The sequence below is a fragment of the Spodoptera frugiperda genome, chromosome 30 (genome assembly GCF_023101765.2).
Source record: "Spodoptera frugiperda isolate SF20-4 chromosome 30, AGI-APGP_CSIRO_Sfru_2.0, whole genome shotgun sequence".
Classification (NCBI taxonomy): Eukaryota; Metazoa; Arthropoda; class Insecta; order Lepidoptera; family Noctuidae; genus Spodoptera; species Spodoptera frugiperda.
In genome coordinates, this window is record NC_064241.1 from 10191646 (window position 1) to 10214661 (window position 23016).

Sequence of the window (23016 nt, forward strand, 5' to 3'; positions counted from 1 at the left end):
GCCTAGGAAGCAATATTAAAGGACCGCAGGTGTGTCTAAAATAGGAGGATAAAAAAAACAAGAAATAGATTTCAATTAAAATTTACTTTTAATATATCTATGTCCTTAAAAGTAAATAACAATAAAACGTTTATTAGCGTAGAAAACGATTAGGTACCCAAATATAATAATATATTAACTAGAATTTATAAGCTTGATAATGATTACTAAATGTTTTGATAGAATGAAAGGAAATATAAAGTTAGAAAAATATTAATTTGATGTGTAGTTGATGAGAGTAATAATAATAAAACAAAAAGATCCGAACTTACTTCTAAATAAATATAAAACAATGTTTTAAACCTATTATCGTTATTTACAATTTTTGAGACCAGCAACACCATGTTATTTTAACACAAGATGCTTTTGACTGAAAAAAATAAAAATATTGACAAGTGCACTAAAATAAAAAAAAAAAACGCCAATATTTGGAATCACAGCTTTTTAAAATAAGAGATTTCGTTTGGAATGCAAGATTACCTGAGTAATATTGCTTGTTCAGTTCAAGATTCCAAGTTTGGACGGTCCAATCAATCAATAACTTGGAAAGCCTAGGTCTCGATTTATTTAGTATCGTTTTGTGCAATGTATGAAGATGAATTAAGTATCAGATTCCGTATTTCACAAACATACTTACCTTCTGTTGTATTTACAATGAAAAATAAAAACAATTTTTGATAACATACTCCTTCTACGAGATAAACATACAAATTAGTTTCCTTGAATTCTTTTGGTATTCTTTCACATTTAAACTTTTATATAATAATAATATAGTTAATATTGCAAACGATTTTGTGTACATTCACAAATAATATATTTTTTTCTAGTTATTTATTCATTACACTATGTTTATTCAACGTTTTTATATACATGACTGTTTTGCTAAGCCAATTATAATATTCAACTAAAATTATAAGCGCTTGGTATTGATTAATTTCAAATGATAATATTTATACAGCGATATGACCTGCATATATGTATAGAGCTCTACCACAGCTGTAGCGAGTAGCATAGTGGCGCGCGTCTTACAAACTGTATCCCACTACAGTACAAAATGTTTCATACAAAGGAAGACCTTCGTTTCTATTTCTACGATAAATGCTTATCGTGAATTTAAACACGTAACGAGTAGACCGATTCAAATGCTCTTTAATCCTCCAACTTACACTAATGACGTCATCTTATATTTAAAATAAATAGACTGCGAGAAAATAGTTTTTTATTGTCCGTGGACAATGTGGCCGCGATGCTACTCACGTACGCTTGGATCCAAACGCGTAAATACGAACGTACGAACATAGTAGAAAAGGCGGCATATGTACGAAGGTAGATATACATTACCGTGTCGTGGCGTCGTGGCCACCAATTGGGTGAAAGCACTTTTTATTGCTAGGTTTCTTTTTTTAATAAAACGTTGCCCAACACTAGGATTTTCTCCTATGTGTGGGATGTTAGCTACTCACACGTTACTCCACGGTAATGTATTTCTTCCATATTTTACAAATGTTATTTTAGACAAGTGGGGCTTGTGTCGCGAGTACTGTAGTACTCTAGTTGTCCGGCACGGGCTGCGCGGGCCGGCGGTCGAAGTGGAATGTGTCGGACAGGTACAGCCCGAAGATGGCGACACTGTAGAATACTGTCAGACCGAACAACGCCAAGCTTGCACTCGCCGTGAATAGGTTTGAATATTCGCATCTGGAAATGAGTGTTTAACTTGTTAATAACTTGTATAATCATTAATTATATTGAGAGAATCAATGAAAACAGGATTAAGACAGATTTTATTGGAGAAGTAACTCAAATTGAGATTGTATGTTTGTTTCAATGAATGTAAAAGTGACAACAACAACAATAACAAAATAAATAGACTTTATTCCGTAAAGACTAAGAATGAAAATCGCTTACCTGAAGAACCAGACGACGGTAAGTGCAACAGAGACGAGTGTCATGAGAATGTTCTCGAGGTCCCAGGCGCGCTCGGGCTGCGGCCTGTCGGTGATTAGCTCGTGCGTTGCGTTCGCTGGATTGTCCTCTGACATACCACGTGGCTGGAATAGACGAACATTATCAATTGAGATGAAGAATATAGTTAAAAGAAAATAGAAAAGTGAACATTTGCAATATTAAAAAGAGATGGTGCTCGGTACAGCATTGCGTAAAGTAAGTCAAAGTATTCAACAAAAGATTAGAAAAATGCGCAGGCGCGTTATGAGTTGAAAAGGGTGGTATTAGTTGTCAAGAGTCCTACACGTCATCACGCGCCGCACAGGGCAGACTCATTTGATGTTTTTGAACTAAAAAAGTGAATTGCATCTATAGGTAGATTCAGAGTTTTTAAACTGACATGGTCACTAACACTATTATTAGAACTTATGACGGGATATTTACCATGTTTATTAATTTTCATGAGTTAATCCGTGATCATGGCGCTTGCAACAGTGCCGAAATATCGGAAACTCATGAAAATTAATAAACATGGTAAATATCCCGTCATAAGTTCTAATAATAGATTCAGAGTTTATCGCTAAAGACGCATTTTTCCAAACCAGTCTATAGATTAGCCTTCCTCCTAGTATTTTAGTAGCCAAAACCAACCTGATTAACAGTCCGTTTGGGATGTACGAGACAGTGCACGACGGCGCGGTCGTGCAGCCCGCAGGCGCGCAGCGTGGCCGCGTCGTCCAGCAGTACGCGCCCGTTGAAGATTAAACGCACGCGACATTCCGCCGTCAGCTCCGTCGAGAAATGTCGCCTGGAATATTTATAGAATACTTACATTATGATTTTAGGGAAAAATTATGCTTCCAAAGTTTCTTTAACCAAAAACATACTTAAGGTACAAATTGCCATACTTTCTAATTCTCAACCTCTGCAAATACAATAACATAAGTTGCTTATATTATAACTTTCGTGAGACATACCAAATAAATTATTTTGTTCAGTAGTAACACAACTGTCGCGGAATGCTGCCCATGAATATGAGCCTCTAGCATAGCTTGAAACTAATCGAGTTGCTCGTCAAATAATTACGCAAGTAAGCCGAAAAACATAATAATTAAGAGGGCTCTTCTATCAAAAAGCCAAAATAAACTAACCACTTAAAATCCTTCAATAACTCATCGAGGCTTCCGTCCACCTCTTTCAAGGTATCGTTTAAATATTTCAACTTGATCAATATTCTTTCTCTCTCTGTTCCTTGATTACTCGTGTCGTCACCGGCGCCATCTGTCGTCTGTGCGTTATCCGCCACTGATTCTGATGGTTTCTCCAAATTGGCTGTAGATGGCGTATTCTCTTTGTTTTCTTTTTTCACTGTTGTAGGGATTACTGTTGAGGGATTTGATTCTGAAATGTGGAAGATAAATAATTAATAATAATATAATAAAAAACATAACACGTTAATTATTGCACAGACTTGTCGACATTCTCAGAGACAACTAAAGATAAAGTAGTTAATTGCAGGAACAAGTGTCATAATACTAGGAACTAATGATGCAAGTCAAAAACAAATATGTAATTTTTAAACTTACAAATTAAAGTAATATTCCAATACACATTTGGTTACCAAAGGTCTGGCTTCTCGATACAATTGCATTTACATAAAACTATTCGCTAAAAGAAGACCCTGACTTTTTTCATGCAAATGAGACAGCCAAATATGTCTGGCTATCTTAAAATATGCATGACACTTAAAATTTTCAAAATTTTGTATATTATAGAAAATATAGGAAAATAGTGATTTTTTCGGTAAGAATAATTCACAAATGATTTTTTTTCTCACCAATACATTATCAAACATATGAAAAAGTTATGAATTAGTTAGCCAAGGTTATTAGCTAATCTTTTTTTGTTTCTGACCATACAACCTTTGATATCAAAAAAAGTAAAAAAAAATATTAAAATAGCCATAATCGACCCCTTCGACCCAGGACTTTTGTCGATAAAATTAGATGTAGTATTCAGCCTTAACGGGTTAGAAGTCTCGCACCTATCACATTGTAGATTTTGTAAAACGAAACAATATTGTAAAACGCTATGCTATCCATGAACAAGGAATATGGATTTGGGCTTTCTCTATATAAGCGTATTTATTTGGCGTTTCAAAAGTGACTAATTCAGGATCAGTTGAAATAAATGACTTTGAAACGTGGATGCCCCACTTGCCTAAGTGGCGCTGTTGCCCGACCCGGAGCTGCGGACAACCTAACAATGGTCATAGGTTATAGTCCTTTAGTCGGCCGACACTCGTCTGTAGAATATACTTGTTAGTATATTCTACTCTACCGTCCCTACACACGTCTTAACCTCTGTTATGAGACACAAAAGAAAACAAATGATGTGTCACACAGATTAGCATTCCAGCATACTACGAGTTAACCAACTACAAAATAAGTTTCTCTTACCACTAGCCCGCGTGAAGAAGTCACAGCCGGCGGTGACGTCAGCCTCCATAGCGCTGACGATGCTGTCCATCTCCCTGATCTGAGCGTTGCTCGCAGGCTCCACCTCCTCGTGTACTTCGCTCTCGTCACTCGTCGATTCTGATGCACTCTGTGTGGTGTTTCCAGCTGAAACATATCATTATTGTATTAGGTTCAACCATCTTGAGACATATTAGTTTAATTATGTTCTGTGGCTATCTCATGTAAAGTCACTCTAGGGCTAATCAGGCATTAGCATCCGGAGCTGCGGACTACATAGCGGGTTTACCGGGGCTCCGGCTCGAAAAGCAGGAGAAGGAACGGGGTGTTTTTTAGTCAGTGACACTCCCTCTCGCCTCGCCCAAGGCGGGAGAAGTCATTGAAAGATTTTCCCCCCTCAAAAAAAAGGGTCTTATAGCCAGTCATCGCATCAATAGTTATGTGGTTAAGCCGTAAAACATAATAATAATATAATTGAGAACAAGGATGTTGTGAATTGTTATATTTTACATTCAATTCAATTATCACCTTATGAAGTTATCTTCATGAGGTGATAATTACCTGTTTGCAAATAAATGAATTGAATTTTCATCTATCCGTATCTGCAATTACAATACTGATAGATAAACAAGCAAATCTTAATCGTAATGTATGATGACGGGTCTTATAACTTATTATGAAATATAAAAAATATTGCTGAAAGCTGATCTGTAAGACCTGTAAATGGGATTTTATTACACCAGATAATATAATAATTATAATTAATTGAGCATATGTCACAAATGATGCAATGAGGTTTTATACACAACCTACCTCAGGAAATCTACACCATAAGTGTTATTTTAAATTCTTTCAACATGGCTTATACAAGGCTTAGACGTAACATTTTTTTTAATTACATTGTAGTAAACATGAAAAAACATAGGAAACTAGCTAAACTAGATTTCTGGCTTCCCGTTACATACCACTTAAATAGGTACAGGAAAAAAACTGTTTGGGCATAGAACAGCTTAAGGAATGTATGATAATTTGCTTATGCCAAAGTAAAAAACTAAAGCAAAAAATAGTTAGGCGAATGTTTGTAATACATTAACTTTTTATATTATTTATACCATACACTACATTGTCACTACTTATAATATTATAAAGAGAAGATTTGACTGTTTGTTTGTACTGTCTACATTATTTGTATAAGTTCCGCAATTACTGGACCGATTGGGAAAATTCTTTTACCATTTGATAGGTTAATTTTGATTTTCAGGGAGTAAATTGTAGGCTAGGTTTCACCTCTGTACGATATGTAGGTTTCTATACCAAAATCTTCAAAACTCCATACAGATGAAGTCGCAGGAGGATTGCTAATCAAATAAAGGCCGGTTAACGACTTGGGTAGATAAAAAAATATTTATATTAGCTATAAATTCATTATAAGGAATGCCTATAAAAAGTTAACAAGGTATGTTTTCGCATGGTCATGTAAAACTGAGGAAGGTGTGGGTGGTGTTGAGTTGTTGTTTTTGTTTTAAGATTTTTCCTTGTCTACCTATATACACTTACCTACCTGTCGTACGATGTCATTGTATGAGTAATTTAAGGCAAAATGTCATGACTGCGCTTCACAGGTTTGTGATAATAATTGCAATGGAAAATGTACACTAGAAAATGACGTTCAAAGTTAATGTTAAGCATTGTCTACTATGAAAATTCGTCAATTGTGTAAATACAACAATGTGGTATCCCATATTGTTGTATTGACATACTGATATTAAAAGTTCGGCAAGTATGTATAACAATATACTGCCCTCATTATGAGATAATGTATTCAGAACAATTCGACTATGTTGCTGCATTTACAACTTTATGTTAACAGCGTATGCATTAAATCCCACTATCTACTTCAACATCCTAAACAGTTCATGATAGATACAGACCACTGCTATGGGCCTCCTCTGACGGAGTCTGGAATAAATATAGAAAACAAACTCACAATCGACTCTCCTGTAGAAATGTAGTCTGTTGTTGTCCAACATGGCCATGTCAGCGTCCACTATGCTGTCCATCTCCTGGAGAGGAATAACACGTGCGTTGTTCTCGTCCGTCGCTTCCGTGGTACTCGGATCTGATGGAAAATTGGTTCTAGCATTATTAGTATGTAGAGTGCAATTATCCACTAGAACAGGGCCTTAAGTCTGCTATTACAGGGATGGCGAACCAATGGCACGCGACACAATATTTTGGGCACGTCGCCGATCACGAAATTCATTATGGACTAAGAAAAAACGTGTTAAATAAGTATTTTACATTAATTTAAATTATTGCAAAATGTACCTTTTTTGTAGTAAATAAAAAGTTTTGATCGTAGGTATTTATTGTGATTATTTTTCAAATAATCAGAAAGTAAAAATTATTTGATGGCACGTCTATGACTTCATTAAATATTCTTTCGTAATAATGACACGTTGATGCATAAAGGTTCGCCAACCCTGCACTAGAATTAGGTTTGTTTCAATGCACGGAAAAGTAATTTAACGAATTTGTAACAACCAGACAGACGGAAGTGGGTGGCGTCAAAGACTTCTTTTATATAAATTCGTATGCATGAAACCTTCAATTGATTTTAAATGATTCGATGATGAATGATGACAAGTTATTTTTTGTAATTTCATGACTAGGAGTTTCAATTGTTTCACTGAATCTCAAGGACATCTAAAAATAAACTATAAATATGTACCTAAGCCTAATTTGTGTTAGGTACATATTTATAGTTTATATTATTTAATAGTATATATTTATAGTATTGCATGTGCTTTAGGTTCAATAGTTTTAAACAATCCCCCCCCCAATTAACAACAAAAAGAAAATCGTGCATAATGTTATTTGGAAATCTGCCGCAAATTCCTTAAACAAGCGCTTGTAAAGCCACGAGCAGAAAATTAGTTGTAAATAAACCTGACCTCACAAAGGGCAATGCTAGTTTCCTCAACGAATTACCTTCTATGCAACCTTTTAATTACAAGTCTTGCGTAGACACATGCTTATGCACTTACAGTTAATTAGTTAATGCATAAAGAGTGCATTAGTCGGATATTGTTTAGCCTTGTTTGTTAACTGACCGATGACTCATAGAACTAATACACGGTTTAGAATTTAAGGATTGCATTGTATGAATTTTGTAATATAAGATCTGAGCCGAATAGGTAAGTGTACCAAAATAAATAAAACGACTTTACCAATTCAATGTCTAATTATTACTAACCTCCGTATTCAGAGTCATCTAATGGTAATTTAACCCACTCCTTAGCAAATTGTTTTTGGAACAAAATCTTTACTAAGGAATAGTTTAAGTAATCATTAAATGTTTGAGTACGGCAGTCTTTTGAATTCTGAAATCGATTTTATCTTTTCTTACGTCTCTTACAAAAATGCCGTATTATTTGGACTATTACACATCCATATATTATCTTAGTCATCGCAATGTAATAGTGTGACAAACAAACACGAATTTCGACGCGCAAGCGCATTACCTACGTACACGTCATCCTCACTCATTGTATTATGAGATTGGCCGCCATTCCGTCATTCACAACCCACAACAGTACACACCATATCTGTTAATCCCCGAAGGAATAGGCAGAAATGTAAACTACTTGTATCACCCGTTCTTTTATTAGCCACTAGTTTCTGCAAGCAGCTTCGCTCGCGTTCCCGTGGAATACAAAACATCCTATCACCCAAATCAGTTCATACCCTGTCTATATATATAGCAAATTTCATCAAAATCCGTACAGTAGTTTTAGCGTTATTGACGGACAGACATCTAAACACCCAAACAGACTCTTGCATTTATAATATTATGTGATATTATAATAGGGGACAAAGTACATAAGTATTGTTATAGGAATAGTTCCTCAGTCAAATATAACTTAAAATTACAATGTTGTATAAACAACTGACTAATTTGAGGACAGCACTGAGCGCCCTCTATAATCCACTGCGGTTGTCACATTAACAAGGTTATTTTTTATGACAAGGACCACTAAGTACGTTCATCGCACTTGGTAACATCTAACATCTACAAAGCCAAGGATACAAACTAAAACTTAAATAATAGGCTACAGAGGGCACCTCGAGTACCCTTGGCTAAGGGTCATTCGGGACCTCCCCAGTGACCCTTATGTCTGCTGCTAGGTAGCAGCGGACGGACAGGCTTAATCCGATTATAAGGTAGAGTATTTATATGATTTGCACTCTCTTTATAGATTACACTATACATACAGCACAAAAATACTAATTACACGCTAATGCAAATGATTACCTACATCGAGATATCATTTACCTTGATATGTTTAGTCATTAAAGGCATGACTAACACAGCAACAGTAATTTATTAATGAGACCTTGAGAGTGAATCTAGTTTTTTGCTACTTTCTGCATTTTATTTTATGTAGATTACGAAAACAATATTGTAATTCAAGTTATGTTAAAAATATTTGCAGTTTATTTTAGTGTTTTGGGTCTATATTTAAAGCCGCAGAAACGAATCAATGAGGATATGGATGAGCTATACAATTGGGTTGTTAGAAAATGGGTAAGTGTGAGCGACTGGGCCGCGTAGTCGCAGCGACTGAGCGGCGTAGTCACAGCGTCTGCGCTGCGCATACGTTTACCGAACGCCTACGCTGAACAAACGCTAGTGTGACGGCGTTCTATAAGACAGTGGATGATTAATGGGGATGAAATGATAAGTCTATATTTAAGTCTTTTATTAATTTAACCTTATTGTTTTTCAGAGTATTTTTTTGAGAATCTTATTTTGTTTTTATTTTACTCCGGTCTACAACAAAAATAGAATACTATAACAAACGTACTTGCGTTATCCGATGTGGATGCTATAGATGTAGACGTCGGCGCTGCTGTTATCATTAAATTTGATCCTGTAAACAACAAATAATATGTTATAAAAACACGTTTAATATGTTGATAGCCAACACTTGAGTCATCGTTTAATAGATTTAAAGCCTTATCCTTTTGAGATAAAATTGAAAATCGATTAATTAAATTTTTTACTTAGAATTAGTATTAAATGTCAAATCTGAGTTCCAATTCCAACACAGGTAATTTGCCATAGTCGGTTTCAAACTGACGTCATGAAGCATTATGAGATAATGCTTGCAACTTGATATTTTTATCTAAATATTATTGCCTCTTTGGTCGTGTTGTTACTAGGGTGGTTCACGAGCCCTAACAGGGGTCCCGAGGGAACAGGCGGGTAGTATTGTATTTTTGTGCGAATTTGTTTATAAGTTACAACATGTGGCAAGTCGGGTCTAGTATGATGGTCTATTCTTACATAGCAGTACTGAGTACTTGCAAAAAGCGATTCCACTATGGTAGTGGAGTAAACGAAAAAGGCTTTATGTGATACAGTATTGTAAACATTAATCGGAATCATCAAACTAGTGAACTTGTCGTTGTTTCGTGATATCCGAGAGACAAGTTTGCAAAAACTGGTTTTGTTGCTAACCCTTGAACTGGAAACTAAAGGATAAGCATTAACATCTTACAGCCTCAAGATCAAAACCTGTTTTATTGTAGATATTTTTAAGCGATAAATACATAATATATAATGTCACGTCAATGCTTCATCCAAGCCTTGGTTTCAAAGAATCCATTAGTGTTATTGAATTTTCTATAAATAATCTTATTTACTAAAATAGTAAGCTACTAATGATCAAATACTCAAACGTCACTCAATTTTAACACACCCTCAAAAATAGTTCTGTGCCTACAAATTCTTTGTAAATGAGAGATAGAACCATATTTAAGTACAACTTAAAATTGAGTAGTATTTCCATATTCGGGCATAAGCCTCATAAGTTGTGTACTACAGTATCAGATTGGCCAATTCTATTTTATAATTTATGTACAAGACAAAATCCACTACATTTCCAATAAATTCTTTAAAGAAAAGCATAAACACGATACTCACTAGTCCGAATACTAACAGTAACCGGGTGAAGTGTTCTGGAGCGCATAACAAGCACAGTTCGGTATCGATCTGGCCGAGCATTGGTAGACCACCAGGCCAGGGCTGCCACTATGACGACCAGTACCACAGCTACAAATTGCACGACTTCGTCACCAACACCATCTATCATCGTCATCCTGGCCTACACACCTGAACAAATAATTGTATTAGTTGCGGAAAGTCCATGTGTCACATAGATGAAGAATGAAATATGTGTGACTATAGACAATATGTATACATGTGTCTGACTATCAATAAACCAAAGTAACATGGTCAGCCGGTTGTAATCTTTAATACAATGTAATATTATACTAAAATTCTCCACATATATTTTTTAGTGATTATTATTTTATAATCAGTACAACATAACATTATCTCATCGGAGACTCCTCACATGGCCTTTTGAGAATGTGTAGAGTACTCTCTAAACAGACAAGATTTTACAACTTCCTAGATTTCTGAATGTAATACTAGCTAAAGTGCTTGGTAGCACTACAATTTCCGATCCTGTATTTTGTGTCCCATAAATGTGAGATTGTGTGAATTAATAACATATTTTTATTTATTTTATCATGGCAGAGGCAAAGGAGTGTATTAAAATGTTTCTATGTTAGACTTAATTTAAGTCTTACTTGTTCATTTTCTAAACATGCACTGTCGGCAAGAATATTGTAAATAATACCTAATTGTGTTTCAATTTATTTCTTTACATGTAGCAATTTAAAATTCAATTTGTTAGCAATTTAAACTAACTACATTCCTATTTTAAATTCAGCAATTTTACAAATGTTTTTCTTAGAGATTATTTCTCACACTACAATACATTTTTTAAAAAGAAAAATTGTAGCAAAGCATAACATTATGCAGTTTATTTCTGTTTTTATATACATTTCAATGTACAGAGACACATTTATTTCTACAAAATTTACGGAAAAAAATTAGTTTTTTATCTGTATGTTAAATTACCTTACTAGTTGTCTTCTACTGATGGTCACAATATACTAAAGCTTAATATCCTATTTGTATTTGATAAGAAACACCTAGAGATGGGCCAAATGTGTACCAGCTGGCAAGGATTTGGAATTGTTGTTATGTACAACAATTGTTTTGGTTTAGCATTGCTTGCCTGTGTTTAGCAGACTGTGATAGTTTACGTGCCTCTGATTCATGCATAAACAAACTTTCTTTTAGCTCCCAAACATTTGCAACAGTAAAACATCCAATATGTTACTTCTACACCACATTTTACAGCGGAACTGTTTGTTATCAAATTAAGTATTAACAGCAAACAGATTAATTAGTAATAGCTATATAAACCTACAATCTGTTATGTATTAGAGTGCGTCAAACGATACACGGCCAACTTTTATATACAGAACAACATATACATGTCTTGCCTTTCTAGATCAGACCAGATTCAAGGTCAGATGGCTTATAAAAAACAATAGTCTTTACCTCACACTGCTTCGGCTATAATTTCACACGCAGTAAATAGCAGAATTGGCAAATATTTACAATTATTGCGACTCAAAGTCTCCGTGGTAATAAAACATCTCGAAAAAATAGCAAAGCTACACCGAAACTTGATGCACAAACCACTAATAATATTGGATAATAACTTCACTTGAAACCTTTATCTTTTTCGTGGTAAAATTGTTTGTGTTACGATAAAAATTTGTTTTACTTTTTATCCCGACATTTAGACGACTCGAGATCACAAAATTGAAGAAAATTTATCCATATCCACAGATTACAAATGAAAATAGCAGTCCTAGTGAAAAAAAACTTTAGTTATCTATGGTTTGACATTTTAAACTTTACAATAAAATCATTGTCTTTGGTCCCCGGCTAAAAGAATAGGCTAATTAACTAAATTTGAAAAATTGGTTTAAAATATACTTTGATGTTTATTTTACCCCAAAAACCCTATATTTTTGAAAAATAGCGTTATTCACAATAAGTATTTTGCATTTAAAAAAACCAATTCAAATTATCCTCTAAAACGCTTAAGACTGTCATGGCGTCTTGGATGACGTCACGCCTTGGCAAACAAGTGTGTTTGTATACAGAGAACGGAGAGTATCAGTGTTTTATTTATTGAAAAATGAATCCCTCGTATTACAAGAACTGTGTAGTGCCCCAGTGTACAAGCACAAGCATAAATACGCCAAACAAATTATTTATATATGTTCCAAACGATGTAAAAATACGAAGAAAGTGGCTAACTCTAGCAAGAAGGGATGATGCTCATTCTTTATCAACAAAATCGAGAATGTATTTTTGTGAAGATCATTTCGATGTAAGTATTATTCACAACATAATGTAAGCAATATAAATGTAAAAGAAAACAAATGAATTTACTCAATAGTGGTTGGGGTTAGTTCTTTTGTTTTGATTTTATGATCTAGAATCTGTTATTTATATTCATTGTTTTAACATACACGTTTTATTGTTCTAGTTGCCGAATGATATGCTTAATTATACCGAGTATCATGTTATGGGAAGAGTATCACAAGTGCGCATGAAACCAGGTTGTACTCCAAGTAAATTTGAATGTCAAGAAGATAGAAGAAAACGAACATGTAGCAGCACAGAACGACCATACATAGTAAAAAAACAAAGAATTACGACAATAGCAGAGTGTCTTAATGAATTAGATAAAAGTTGTATTCCAAGTTCGTCTCTCGAAGATACTCCTCAAACAAGTTCAGGTGTGTATGAGTAATAAACAAAACAAATAATTTTATTCAATAAGTAAGTAGTTAATCATCATTATGAAATTAATTACTTTACTTTTTCCAGATTTCCAAACAGTTGAACAAAATGAGCCAGAAGTTACATGTGAGCATAAAGTTATTATTTATAATTAAAACAAAAGAGTAAGTAAAACACGCAGCTTATATTTTCTCACACACAACGGAATATAGAACAGAGAGAGCATAGATAAAAAAAATATTAGAAACTTGGACAAATGTTATTTTAGCCATAACCTTATTATACAGTGTTGCCACCAGATGGCGCTAGTACTTGAATTAAACATATTATTTCGATATCAATAAATAACACCCCCACTATATCGAAATAAAAGATAAAGAAATAACATAGAAACTTACAACTCAAAAGTGTACAAAGAACAAAATTAAATTTTTACAAGTCCCAAAGTTTCCATAAATTTATAATGTTTCGCCCTCGGCAAACCTTTCGTCAATAAATCAGCAGGCATCTGAGTAGTCTCAACATATTTAGTTTCAACAATCTCATTATCAATTACTTCTTTTATAAAATTATAACGTACATCTATATGTTTGGACCTCTTGTGAGACTGATGACTATTAGCAAGTTTTAACGCACTCTGGCTATCATTACACAAAATTATTTTATTACAAGACCCAACCATCTCAGTTTCTAATCTACGCAGATATATGGCCTCTCGACACGCTTCCGATAATGCCATATATTCTGCTTCACAACTACTTAATGCCACTGTGCGTTGCTTTCTGCTTTCCCAAGAAACAGCAGACCCATTTTTAGAAAACAAAAACCTGTATATGGCCGTCTATCTAACGCGTCGCTAGCCCAATCGGCGTCTACATAACCAATCAAATCCGCTGTTCCTTGGGAGTACTTCAAACAGTAATTCTTAGTCTTATACAAGTATCTTAGAACCCTTTTAGCATAAGTAAAATGAACATCTGAATAGGAATTGTTAAACTGTGATAAGTAACTGACAGAGTATGCTATGTCTGGCCTAGTCAACACAGCAAGATACATTAAACATCCTATTAACCTTTGATAAGGAATATTATCTTTACACTCACTAGATTTTTCAACATTTAGTTTACATTCAATAGGTGTTTCTGCTGTGTGACAATCTGTCATGTTAAACTTTTGCATCAACTGCTCAATATAATGTTCCTGATCAAGAGTTACTACACAATTTTTTCTATCAACATTAACTCTCATTCCTAGATACTGTTTGACAACACCAAGATTTTTAATTTTAAATTGAGCACTTAAGGTTTCAATAAGTTTATTAGTTTCCGACTTTACATTTGAAAAAATAAGGAAATCGTCAACATAAAGACCAACTATCACCTTTTTACCATTGTTACAATCTTTTAAAAATGCACAAGGCTCAACTTCACTCTTCACATAACCTAAATTACATAAAGTTTCATTTACTCTATCATACCAAGCTAGAGAAGCCTGTTTTAGGCCATATATAGCTCTTTTTAATTTAAGAACCTTGTTACAATCAACATTAGGAAAACATTCAGGTAATTGCATAAATATAGTTTCCTTTAAATGACCATTAAGAAATGCAGTAGTTACATCAAGATGAGTAATGTCCATATCAAGCTGTACACTTAATGCAAATAAATAACGTAAAGTTGAATGTCTTATAACAGGAGAGAATGTCTCGTCATAGTCCACACCAGGTCTTTGCGTAAATCCCTTCGCTACTAACCGTGCACGATATCTCACTTGTTTATCACAATATTTCTTTTTAAGAACCCACTTGCACTTCACTACTGTACCCGCACTAGGAGCATCTACCAACTCCCACGCATCATTTTCACTAAAACAGTCCAGTTCTTCCCTAATAGCACTCAACCACTGCTCTTTTTCTGGCCCTGCCAATGCTTCCTGTAGAGTCAGATCACTAGAATTATCCAACTCTTCCACAGTAGATTCAGCACACATATTTGAATATCCATACCGGTCTGGTTTCTTCCGTAACCTGACAGGTTTTTGCTCATTTACATGTTCAGATTCACCTGATTCAGTAGATTCAGAACCTTCATGCTCACTTGGGAAATAAGTTACATCAGACTTGTCAACAGAACTCTCAATCATAGTATCTTCTGAATCACATGAAGATATGTCCCCCACTGAACCTAGGCTCTCTTCAGTGCTTTCTTTGTGTTCTGCAACAGGCATAGACACTTCTTCCATTACAATGACATCTCTACTGGTGCTGACCTTTTTAGTGATAGGACAATAAACTCTATATCCTTTTATGTCTTCTGGATAGCCCACAAGTATCTGCTCCTCTGACTTCTTGTCCCATTTTTGGCGCTTTTCCTTTGCCACATGTACCATGACACGGCTGCCAAAAATACGCAGATGGCTTATATCTGGCTTACATCCTGTCCAGATTTCATAAGATGTTTTATTGTTCAATACTGGAAGTGCAGTACGGTTATGCAGGTAGACAGCTGTATTTGATGCTTCAGCCCAAAATTCTTTACCTAGCTTGGCATCAAATAATAGACACTTAGCCTTCTCAACTATAGTGCGATTGAAACGTTCTGACAGGCCATTTTGCTCCGGTGTGTAAGGGTTAGACTTCTGGTGCAAAATACCATTTTTCCTCAAAAAATCATCAAAACTTCTGTTGCAAAATTCCTTCCCATTATCAGTGCGTAGTACTTTGATTTTTCTGTTCAACTGGTTCTCTACTTTCGCCTTATAATTCTGAAAGTGTTGAAAAGCTTCACCTTTTTGTTTCATGAAATATATGTATGTCATCCGACTATAATCATCAATGAACAAAATGAAATACCTGTTTCCACCAATTGATTCATTTTCCATTGGACCACATACATCACTGTGAACTATACCCAATAATTCACCACTTCTTGAACCAGCATGTCCAAAAGGAAGGCGTGACTGCTTGCCTTCACAGCAGACAATACATGAAGATTGGGAAATGTCACCTTTCTTCTCAAGTTCCATGCCACTCACTGCATCAGGCATCTTGTTTAAATACATGCTGTTTACATGGCCTAATCTCCGATGCCATGTATCTACCGATATAAAAGTTGCAGCCTGTGAGTTCTCAGGCCTTCGCAACTTGTAAACACCATTTGTTAATGACGCCATGGCGACCAACTGCTCATTTCGGTTGTAAATATTGCATCCACTGGTAGTAAACACCACTCGGTTACCTTTTCTAACCAACTGGCTGACAGATAATAAGTTTGTGGTTAACTTCGGCACACACAACACTCCTTCGACAATCACGTCGTATTCACTGTCGTCAGTAACCGTCGCAATTTGCACGTCACCTGAGCACTTCACGCTGAGCTTTTCTTCATTCGCCACAACAATCTCTTTGATAACATGTTCAGTCGAGACATTTTTCATCCATTTTTCGTTTGAGGTTAGGTGGGCGCTCGCTCCCGAATCAACATACCAATCATTTCTCGAAAAACTACCATTAAGAAAAACGGCATTGAATGCGTTTGTTTGTTTACGCACATTTGATTTGGTATTAGATGAATCCTTCTCAACAGTACATTGATTGCGATAATGGCCGGTTTGTTTACATTTATAACACCGCGGTACCTTCTTCGACTTTGACGTTTGCGAATATCCATTGTCTTTGGTTCCGCCACTTCCGCCTTGACCGGAAGTGCTGCCAACCTTGTATTTTTTAAAACTTGCGAATGCCCCGCTAGCGTCGCCATCATTGTTTTCGTCCAAATCCATTAACTTTGTCTTAATGGCGTCGGTGGTAATTGCGATCCCCGAATGCTCGATCGCCATTATCATTGGCGCATATTTATCGGTTAAGCCGGCTAACAATAGGCATCCGATCCACTCATCACTTATTGCGAATCCCGTTCCGCTTAACTTTTGCCCGGTTTCTATAAGTTGTGTCACATAAACTTGTCATAGAACTGCTATTTTCGAGACGAATTGAGACAAGATTTCTCAATAAACTGATGCGTCTAGTAAAACCCGAATCATCGAATAAAGCTCTCAGCTTATTCCACAGCTCCAACGACGTTTTGACATCCTTTATGTGCACGTACAAGCTTGAGTCGATTGTGAGAATCAATTTAGCTTTAGTCCTTGCATCATCAGCGGCTTCTGTAATCTTCCCGGGAACAGGTTTTATGCAATGCTCCATGTTCTCCAAGACCAGAAAATTCTCCGCGGCGAAGCACCATTCAGTGTAATTTTCCCGCCCTTTTAGCTTGGGCACATTCACCAAGTAGTTTGCCGACATGATATTGTTGTTTATCACCTACGCTAAAAAAATGAGCTAAACTGGAAATTACGACTGTCCCTAGCTAAATTATTGCCAAGCTGGGCCCATAACCTATTATTTATAATTAAAACAAAAGAGTAAGTAAAACACGCAGCTTATATTTTCTCACACACAACGGAATACATTAGAACAGAGAGAGCATAGATAAAAAAAAATATCATAAACCTGGACAAATGTTATTTTAGCCATAACTTATTATTCAGTGTTGCCACCAGATGGCGCTAGTACTTGAATTAAATATATTATTTCGATATCAATAAATAACAAAAGTAGAAAAATCAGTTCAAGCATGTATAACGCAGAAATTCAGAAGTAAAGCTGTCCAGATCAATATCAAAACAAAAGACCAGGCATCATCACCCTTGAAGCCATCAATAATATCTAGTTCCACATCCCCGTTTAAAGCTGAGATCATCAAAAAAACATATCCTTCTGTCTCCAATCTAAACAAAGTTACAAGAACTGTATTGAATAAAGAAGAGCACTCTGATAGTGATATATCTTTATATACACCATCTGTTGCCACCCACAGTTGTTCGTCATCAGTGCAATCATTACAAGTTCAATCATCTTCTGACTGTAGTGAATTAATTGCAGAAGACAGAAGACTAGAAGTTGATAAGACACTGTTGCACACAATTGGAAAAATTGAAAAGAAACCTCGAATATACATTGGTGTTCCGAGCAGTTGTTACTACTTAATTGACATACTAAAAGCTGAATTAAATATTCCTAAACATCATATATTGCTATGTTTAAATAAGATACGTTTGGATGTTAAATTTAATCAGCTCACAGATGATTATGGAATGACTCCAGCAGGTTTAAGCAAGATATTTTTAAAAAATATACCTCTGATAGCTAGCTTTATGCGTCCTTTTATTGTGGAGCTAGACAGGGATATGATTAAAAGGACCTTACCTATGGCATTCAGGCACAAATATTATAATGTGAGTTGCATTATCGACTGCCTTGAAATTGAGATCCAAAAGCCATCTAAGGCAATAAACCAAGCTCTGACATGGTCTGAATATAAAAAAACAAATACCATAAAATATTTAATATCATGCACACCAAATGGATTGGTTAATTATATTTCTCCTGGATTTGGAGGCAGGACAACTGACACATGTGTAGTGGAATCATGTGACTTTGTGAAATCATTAAAAAGTGGTATGGTTGTTATGGCAGACAGGGGCTTTAAGCATGTAGAGCAGTATCTCAAAAAATCAAATATTACATTAGTAAGGCCTCCAAGCGTTGAAACAGGAGTGAAAATGAGCAAAAGTCAAGCAAAGCTAACCAAACAGATAGCCAGCTTGAGAATACATGTAGAAAGAGTTATTCGGCGCTTACGTGAATTTTATATGCTTAAACCACATGCATGTGTTAATTTAAAACATGTAAAAATACTCGATGACATAGTAATCATAGCCTGTGCTTTAATTAATTTGCAAGATTCTTTAGTAAAATAAAACAAAATTTCAAAATTATTTCTTTTTTATTCAAAACATATATTATGAACCTACATACACACACTTAGTCTAAGTCTACACTATGATGAATAAAGTGTAAGATTATTTTATAAAATACTAGCGGACATACATACAAATACAAGAAATATATTGTCGGTGATACTCATAGACTCACTCATAAATTTGAATCTTTCTGTTCAGTCTAAATTTGAATCACTGTTAGTTATGCAGTTTATGAGTATCATCAACTATATATATAACTAATTTAAAATGTTACTTTTCTTTAAAATCCAAACATACTCACTCTACACTCTGATATAATAAAGGATATATATTAATTTTCCAAAAGTTTAATAACTTATTGATAAAATTCTCAACATATTGAGGATCAAATTCTATATTTATTATATCCACTTTTTTATTTTGACTAAAGTCTGGGTCAGCTATACAAAAGCAACAGTTTTTCTTTTGTGATAAATACATCTGAAGCTGCATTTGGGCATAATACTTTTCTGTAGCCAGTGCATTTTTTATATAATTTTTATATGTTGTTTTACTAATAGGACACTTAATTTCAACTATCCCATCTTCGAAAATTCCGTCTGGTGAACCAGCAATCATTGGGTACTTAGAATTTAACAAGAGGCCACACTTACTAACTTTTTTTTTTATTTTGCTCTCAACTGTTTTTCTCACTTCATTTTCTAGAACACGGCCACGTTTCATGGCCGGAGTATCAGGAATTTTACCACCTAGTATGAGGGAAATGAGTGTGCCGTCACTTGTTTTGCATCGGCTTACTTCAAATGCTCTGGAAGCAGTTATTCGACCGTATCTCAGTTCAAACCACAGAGCGCTATTAGACTGTTCTCTTGTTTCCTCTTCCACTTTCTTGATTAAAGATGCTGTTATTTCAATTTTCTTCAAAAAATCTTCAACGCATCTTTCTTTAAACTTATAAGTAAGTTGATGCATTGAGATAGCCCATGTTTCACTTTCACTATAAGTAGGTTGGTATTTTAAAAGTTGACAGTCCTCAACTTTTCTCTTTCTTGCCTCTTCTAAAAAATTATTAAAAACAGATGGATTTGCTGGTAATATGGGATTTCCTTTAGACAATTCCTTCGCTGTCATATATTTAATTGTAGTACCAACTTGAGACAGTTTGGATTTCTTCCAATAGCACTCCACAGAAGTGCATGATGGTTCCTCACTTCGACGATGAACCCACATAAGGAACGCTATAGCGTGCTTACAGCCACCCTGTGATGCTACACAGTCTTGACACTGGACAGACAGAATAATGTCATCTTCTTCATCAACCACCAATGTACATCCATATAATTTGGCATGAACTTTGTGTTCTGGACATATTTTGCACTTTACAGTACAAAATTTGTTTTCTCGCTTAAGCTGCACATAGCTTACGGCGTCATCTCCGTAAGAAGCTCGTGATGACCTGAAATTAAATTATTTCACATTAATTTATCACTTGTTTACACCTCGTAATTCTAACCTCAAAATTAACAAAAAATTGGTCTACTAAATAAATTTACATAATAGATATGTTAGTTTATACTGAAACTGTATATTGCTTTAATTTAAGCTTAAATATTTTTACACTTGGGTATACTTACATCGAAGTTTTGACATTGCGAAATTCCGATGAGCAAAAGTCATTGTTTGACGCGAAAAATCGGCCAAGCATAATTGCGTCGATTCTAGGCAAGTTATTACTGTCTGCTTTAACAAAACCTGGTTCCATGATAACTATCAACTTGAGAATAATGCTAAAAACGAATAAAATGTGAAGTAGTCAACGCGTCCTTTTCAATGAAAACGTCAACAACAACCATGTTTGACACGGCGTGACGTAACATTCTCTGATTGGCGTTTACTGTCACGTGACTAAATGCCTATTTTTTTCGATTTTCTTTTCTAAAAATATTATCAATCTTTAATTATTTTTCTAAATAGTTCTATTTTTTTGTAGCTATATATCATAAACATTAATTGTAAACGCTAATCCATCCGATTTATTCATAGTGGATACTAGCCTATTCACGGATTCCATAGCATTTAGGCTTATCATATACAAAATACAAATAAGAACATATGTTGATTTTGAAAATACTAAAATACTGTTATATACACAATGCACCACCGTCACAGCTTTTTTACGGCACGTAATACAATGTACACCCACTTTTCACTATTTGTGTTATAAGTCTCATGTAATAGGGGAAAAGCCTATTGCCATAATTATACAAGACACATTTCCTCGTCGCACTTGTGACTACTCGACCAACGAGGTATTCTAGACTCTAGTGCTGTTATACTAATTTAATTTTATACTTTTACCAGATCTAGAATTAGAACATTAAAAATATTGAAAATAATCAGTAATCCACTAGGCTAGTTATGGCTAGATAGTACAGCATATCCTAGTCATATTTAATCAGTAAAATCGCCCATTTTTTAGTAAATATGTAAAAATGTTGGGAATTTTGGGGCACAAAAACTACTGTAGATTATTATAAAAATAAATTATATGCAAAGATTTAAAATAGGTTTATAGTTTTCTTGTTTTTACTATACTTTTCTTGTTTCATTAATTTTTCGCAATAACATTGTCTATGGTAAAAGAAATCCTCAATTTGGCGCCATTTTTATATCTGTGACATAGTTTTGAAAGACGTGATTTAAGTAAAATTTTGTTCAAAGTCAAAGTCAAAGCATTTATTTCAATTAATCCTAAATTAGGCACTTTTGAAACGTCAAATTGAATTGTCCGTCAGTCTGTCTGTCAGTGAAGCTAGGCGCTCGTTCCAAAGTGTTGCTTCGAATGGAGAAGAACGAGCAAGAAACTCCATCGTTACTCTTTTCAAAAAATGTTTTTTACAATATCTCTGATACATTATTTGATCATTTACCTATTGTATATATATGTAGGAACAATGTAACGACAATACGACGTCAAAACTATGGGACAATAAAACCAATTTGTAAAGAATATAAATTAAAAAAGCGGGTTGTTTCAAACATAGTGCCCACATATGTACACTTACAATTTTGAAATAATGCTTCTATACAAATAAAAAATAATCTTTAATTTAATTTTTCAAATAAAAAATAAATAAATAAATGCTTGATGCCACAGGATCCCTAGACTACATTGGAATAAATTAGTACTTTAATTTAACTTGTAACTAGTGATCGTATTAGAGCATTGTCTAGTGTGAGCGAGTGTCCAGTGGAGCCGGACCAACATGCTGCCACACATTTTTATCTTCAATATAATCTGACAGTTTATAATATGCCTGTTTACACAGTTCACGCTTTATACAAGATTTAAATTTTTTCTCGTTCAGATTCAGTATGGTGGTTGGTAGTTTATTGTAACACTTAACACAAAATCCCATGAAGGATTTCTGCACTTTGGACAATCGGAATTGCGGTATAGCTAACTTATTTTTACTTCTCGTATTAAAATTGTGTCTGTCGCTTCTTTTTTCAAACAATTGTTGATTTTTTCTCACGTACATAATATTTTCGTAAATGAATTGAGAAGGCACTGTAAGAATATTTATAGTTTTAAATAGTTCTCTCAAAGATTCGCGACGGGGCAAGTTATATATTGCTCGAATAGCTCGCTTTTGCAAAATAAAAATTGATTCTACATCCGCAGCTCGCCCCCACAGCAAAATGCCGTAAGACATTATGCTGTGAAAATAACTAAAATAAACAAGCCTTGCCGTACCTACGTCCGTTAGCTGCCTAATCTGTCTAACTGCATAAGCAGCTGAGCTTAGTCTCCCCGAAAGTGCTTTTATATGGGGCCCCCATTGTAATCTGTCATCTAATGTGATACCCAAAAATACAGTCTCCTTAACAAATTCTAACTTTTGTCCGTTCAAAGCAACATAACATTCGTTATTTTGTACGTTTGGCAAGCAAAATTTAATACATTTGGTTTTTTTCTCATTAAGC

At 34.7% G+C, this 23016-nt stretch overlaps 4 protein-coding genes across 4 annotated transcripts; 2 read left to right on the forward strand and 2 right to left on the reverse strand.

The window, feature by feature from the left end:
- Positions 1-65: 65 nt before the first annotated feature.
- Positions 66-12234, reverse strand: LOC118269624 (transmembrane and ubiquitin-like domain-containing protein 1). Its single transcript, XM_035584812.2, has 9 exons — positions 11947-12234; positions 10453-10641; positions 9332-9397; positions 6451-6582; positions 4446-4610; positions 3138-3387; positions 2638-2794; positions 1948-2090; positions 66-1737 (listed from the first exon to the last, which is right to left on the reverse strand). Exons 2-9 carry the CDS (start codon positions 10625-10627, stop codon positions 1590-1592), a joined length of 1236 nt encoding a protein of 411 aa, XP_035440705.2. The 5' UTR covers positions 10628-10641; positions 11947-12234; the 3' UTR covers positions 66-1589.
- A 96-nt stretch (positions 12235-12330) lies between these two features.
- LOC126912837 (uncharacterized) lies at positions 12331-13500 on the forward strand. Its single transcript, XM_050707039.1, has 3 exons — positions 12331-12790; positions 12950-13202; positions 13294-13500. The coding sequence occupies exons 1-3, from the start codon at positions 12596-12598 to the stop codon at positions 13359-13361; spliced, it is 516 nt and encodes a 171-aa protein (XP_050562996.1). The 5' UTR covers positions 12331-12595; the 3' UTR covers positions 13362-13500.
- A 4314-nt stretch (positions 13501-17814) lies between these two features.
- Positions 17815-19040, forward strand: LOC126912853 (uncharacterized; the record flags this gene model as incomplete). Its single annotated transcript, XM_050707163.1, has 1 exon — positions 17815-19040. A coding segment is annotated over one exon (1212 nt), but the record flags the coding sequence as incomplete, so codon positions are not given.
- LOC118281279 (uncharacterized) lies at positions 19034-21089 on the reverse strand. Its single transcript, XM_050707037.1, has 2 exons — positions 20664-21089; positions 19034-20485 (listed from the first exon to the last, which is right to left on the reverse strand). The coding sequence occupies exons 1-2, from the start codon at positions 20789-20791 to the stop codon at positions 19327-19329; spliced, it is 1287 nt and encodes a 428-aa protein (XP_050562994.1). The 5' UTR covers positions 20792-21089; the 3' UTR covers positions 19034-19326.
- Between the last annotated feature and the right edge of the window lie 1927 nt (positions 21090-23016).

Bases quoted from the DNA above. Each gene is read 5' to 3' on its own strand.
- LOC118269624 (XM_035584812.2), bottom strand. From the start codon at position 10,627: ATGACGATGATAGATGGTGTTGGTGACGAAGTCGTGCAATTTGTAGCT. The intron at 2,795-3,137 runs GTTAGTTTATTT...TAAATATTCCAG, and splicing joins TTATTGAAGGATTTTAAGTG to GCGACATTTCTCGACGGAGC. The intron at 1,738-1,947 runs GTAAGCGATTTT...ACTCATTTCCAG, and splicing joins ACCGTCGTCTGGTTCTTCAG to ATGCGAATATTCAAACCTAT.
- LOC126912837 (XM_050707039.1), top strand. From the start codon at position 12,596: ATGAATCCCTCGTATTACAAGAACTGTGTAGTGCCCCAGTGTACAAGC. The intron at 12,791-12,949 runs GTAAGTATTATT...TTATTGTTCTAG, and splicing joins TTTGTGAAGATCATTTCGAT to TTGCCGAATGATATGCTTAA. The intron at 13,203-13,293 runs GTGTGTATGAGT...TACTTTTTCCAG, and splicing joins TACTCCTCAAACAAGTTCAG to ATTTCCAAACAGTTGAACAA.
- LOC118281279 (XM_050707037.1), bottom strand. From the start codon at position 20,791: ATGGAACCAGGTTTTGTTAAAGCAGACAGTAATAACTTGCCTAGAATC. The intron at 20,486-20,663 runs GTAAGTATACCC...ATTTAATTTCAG, and splicing joins CGCAATGTCAAAACTTCGAT to GTCATCACGAGCTTCTTACG.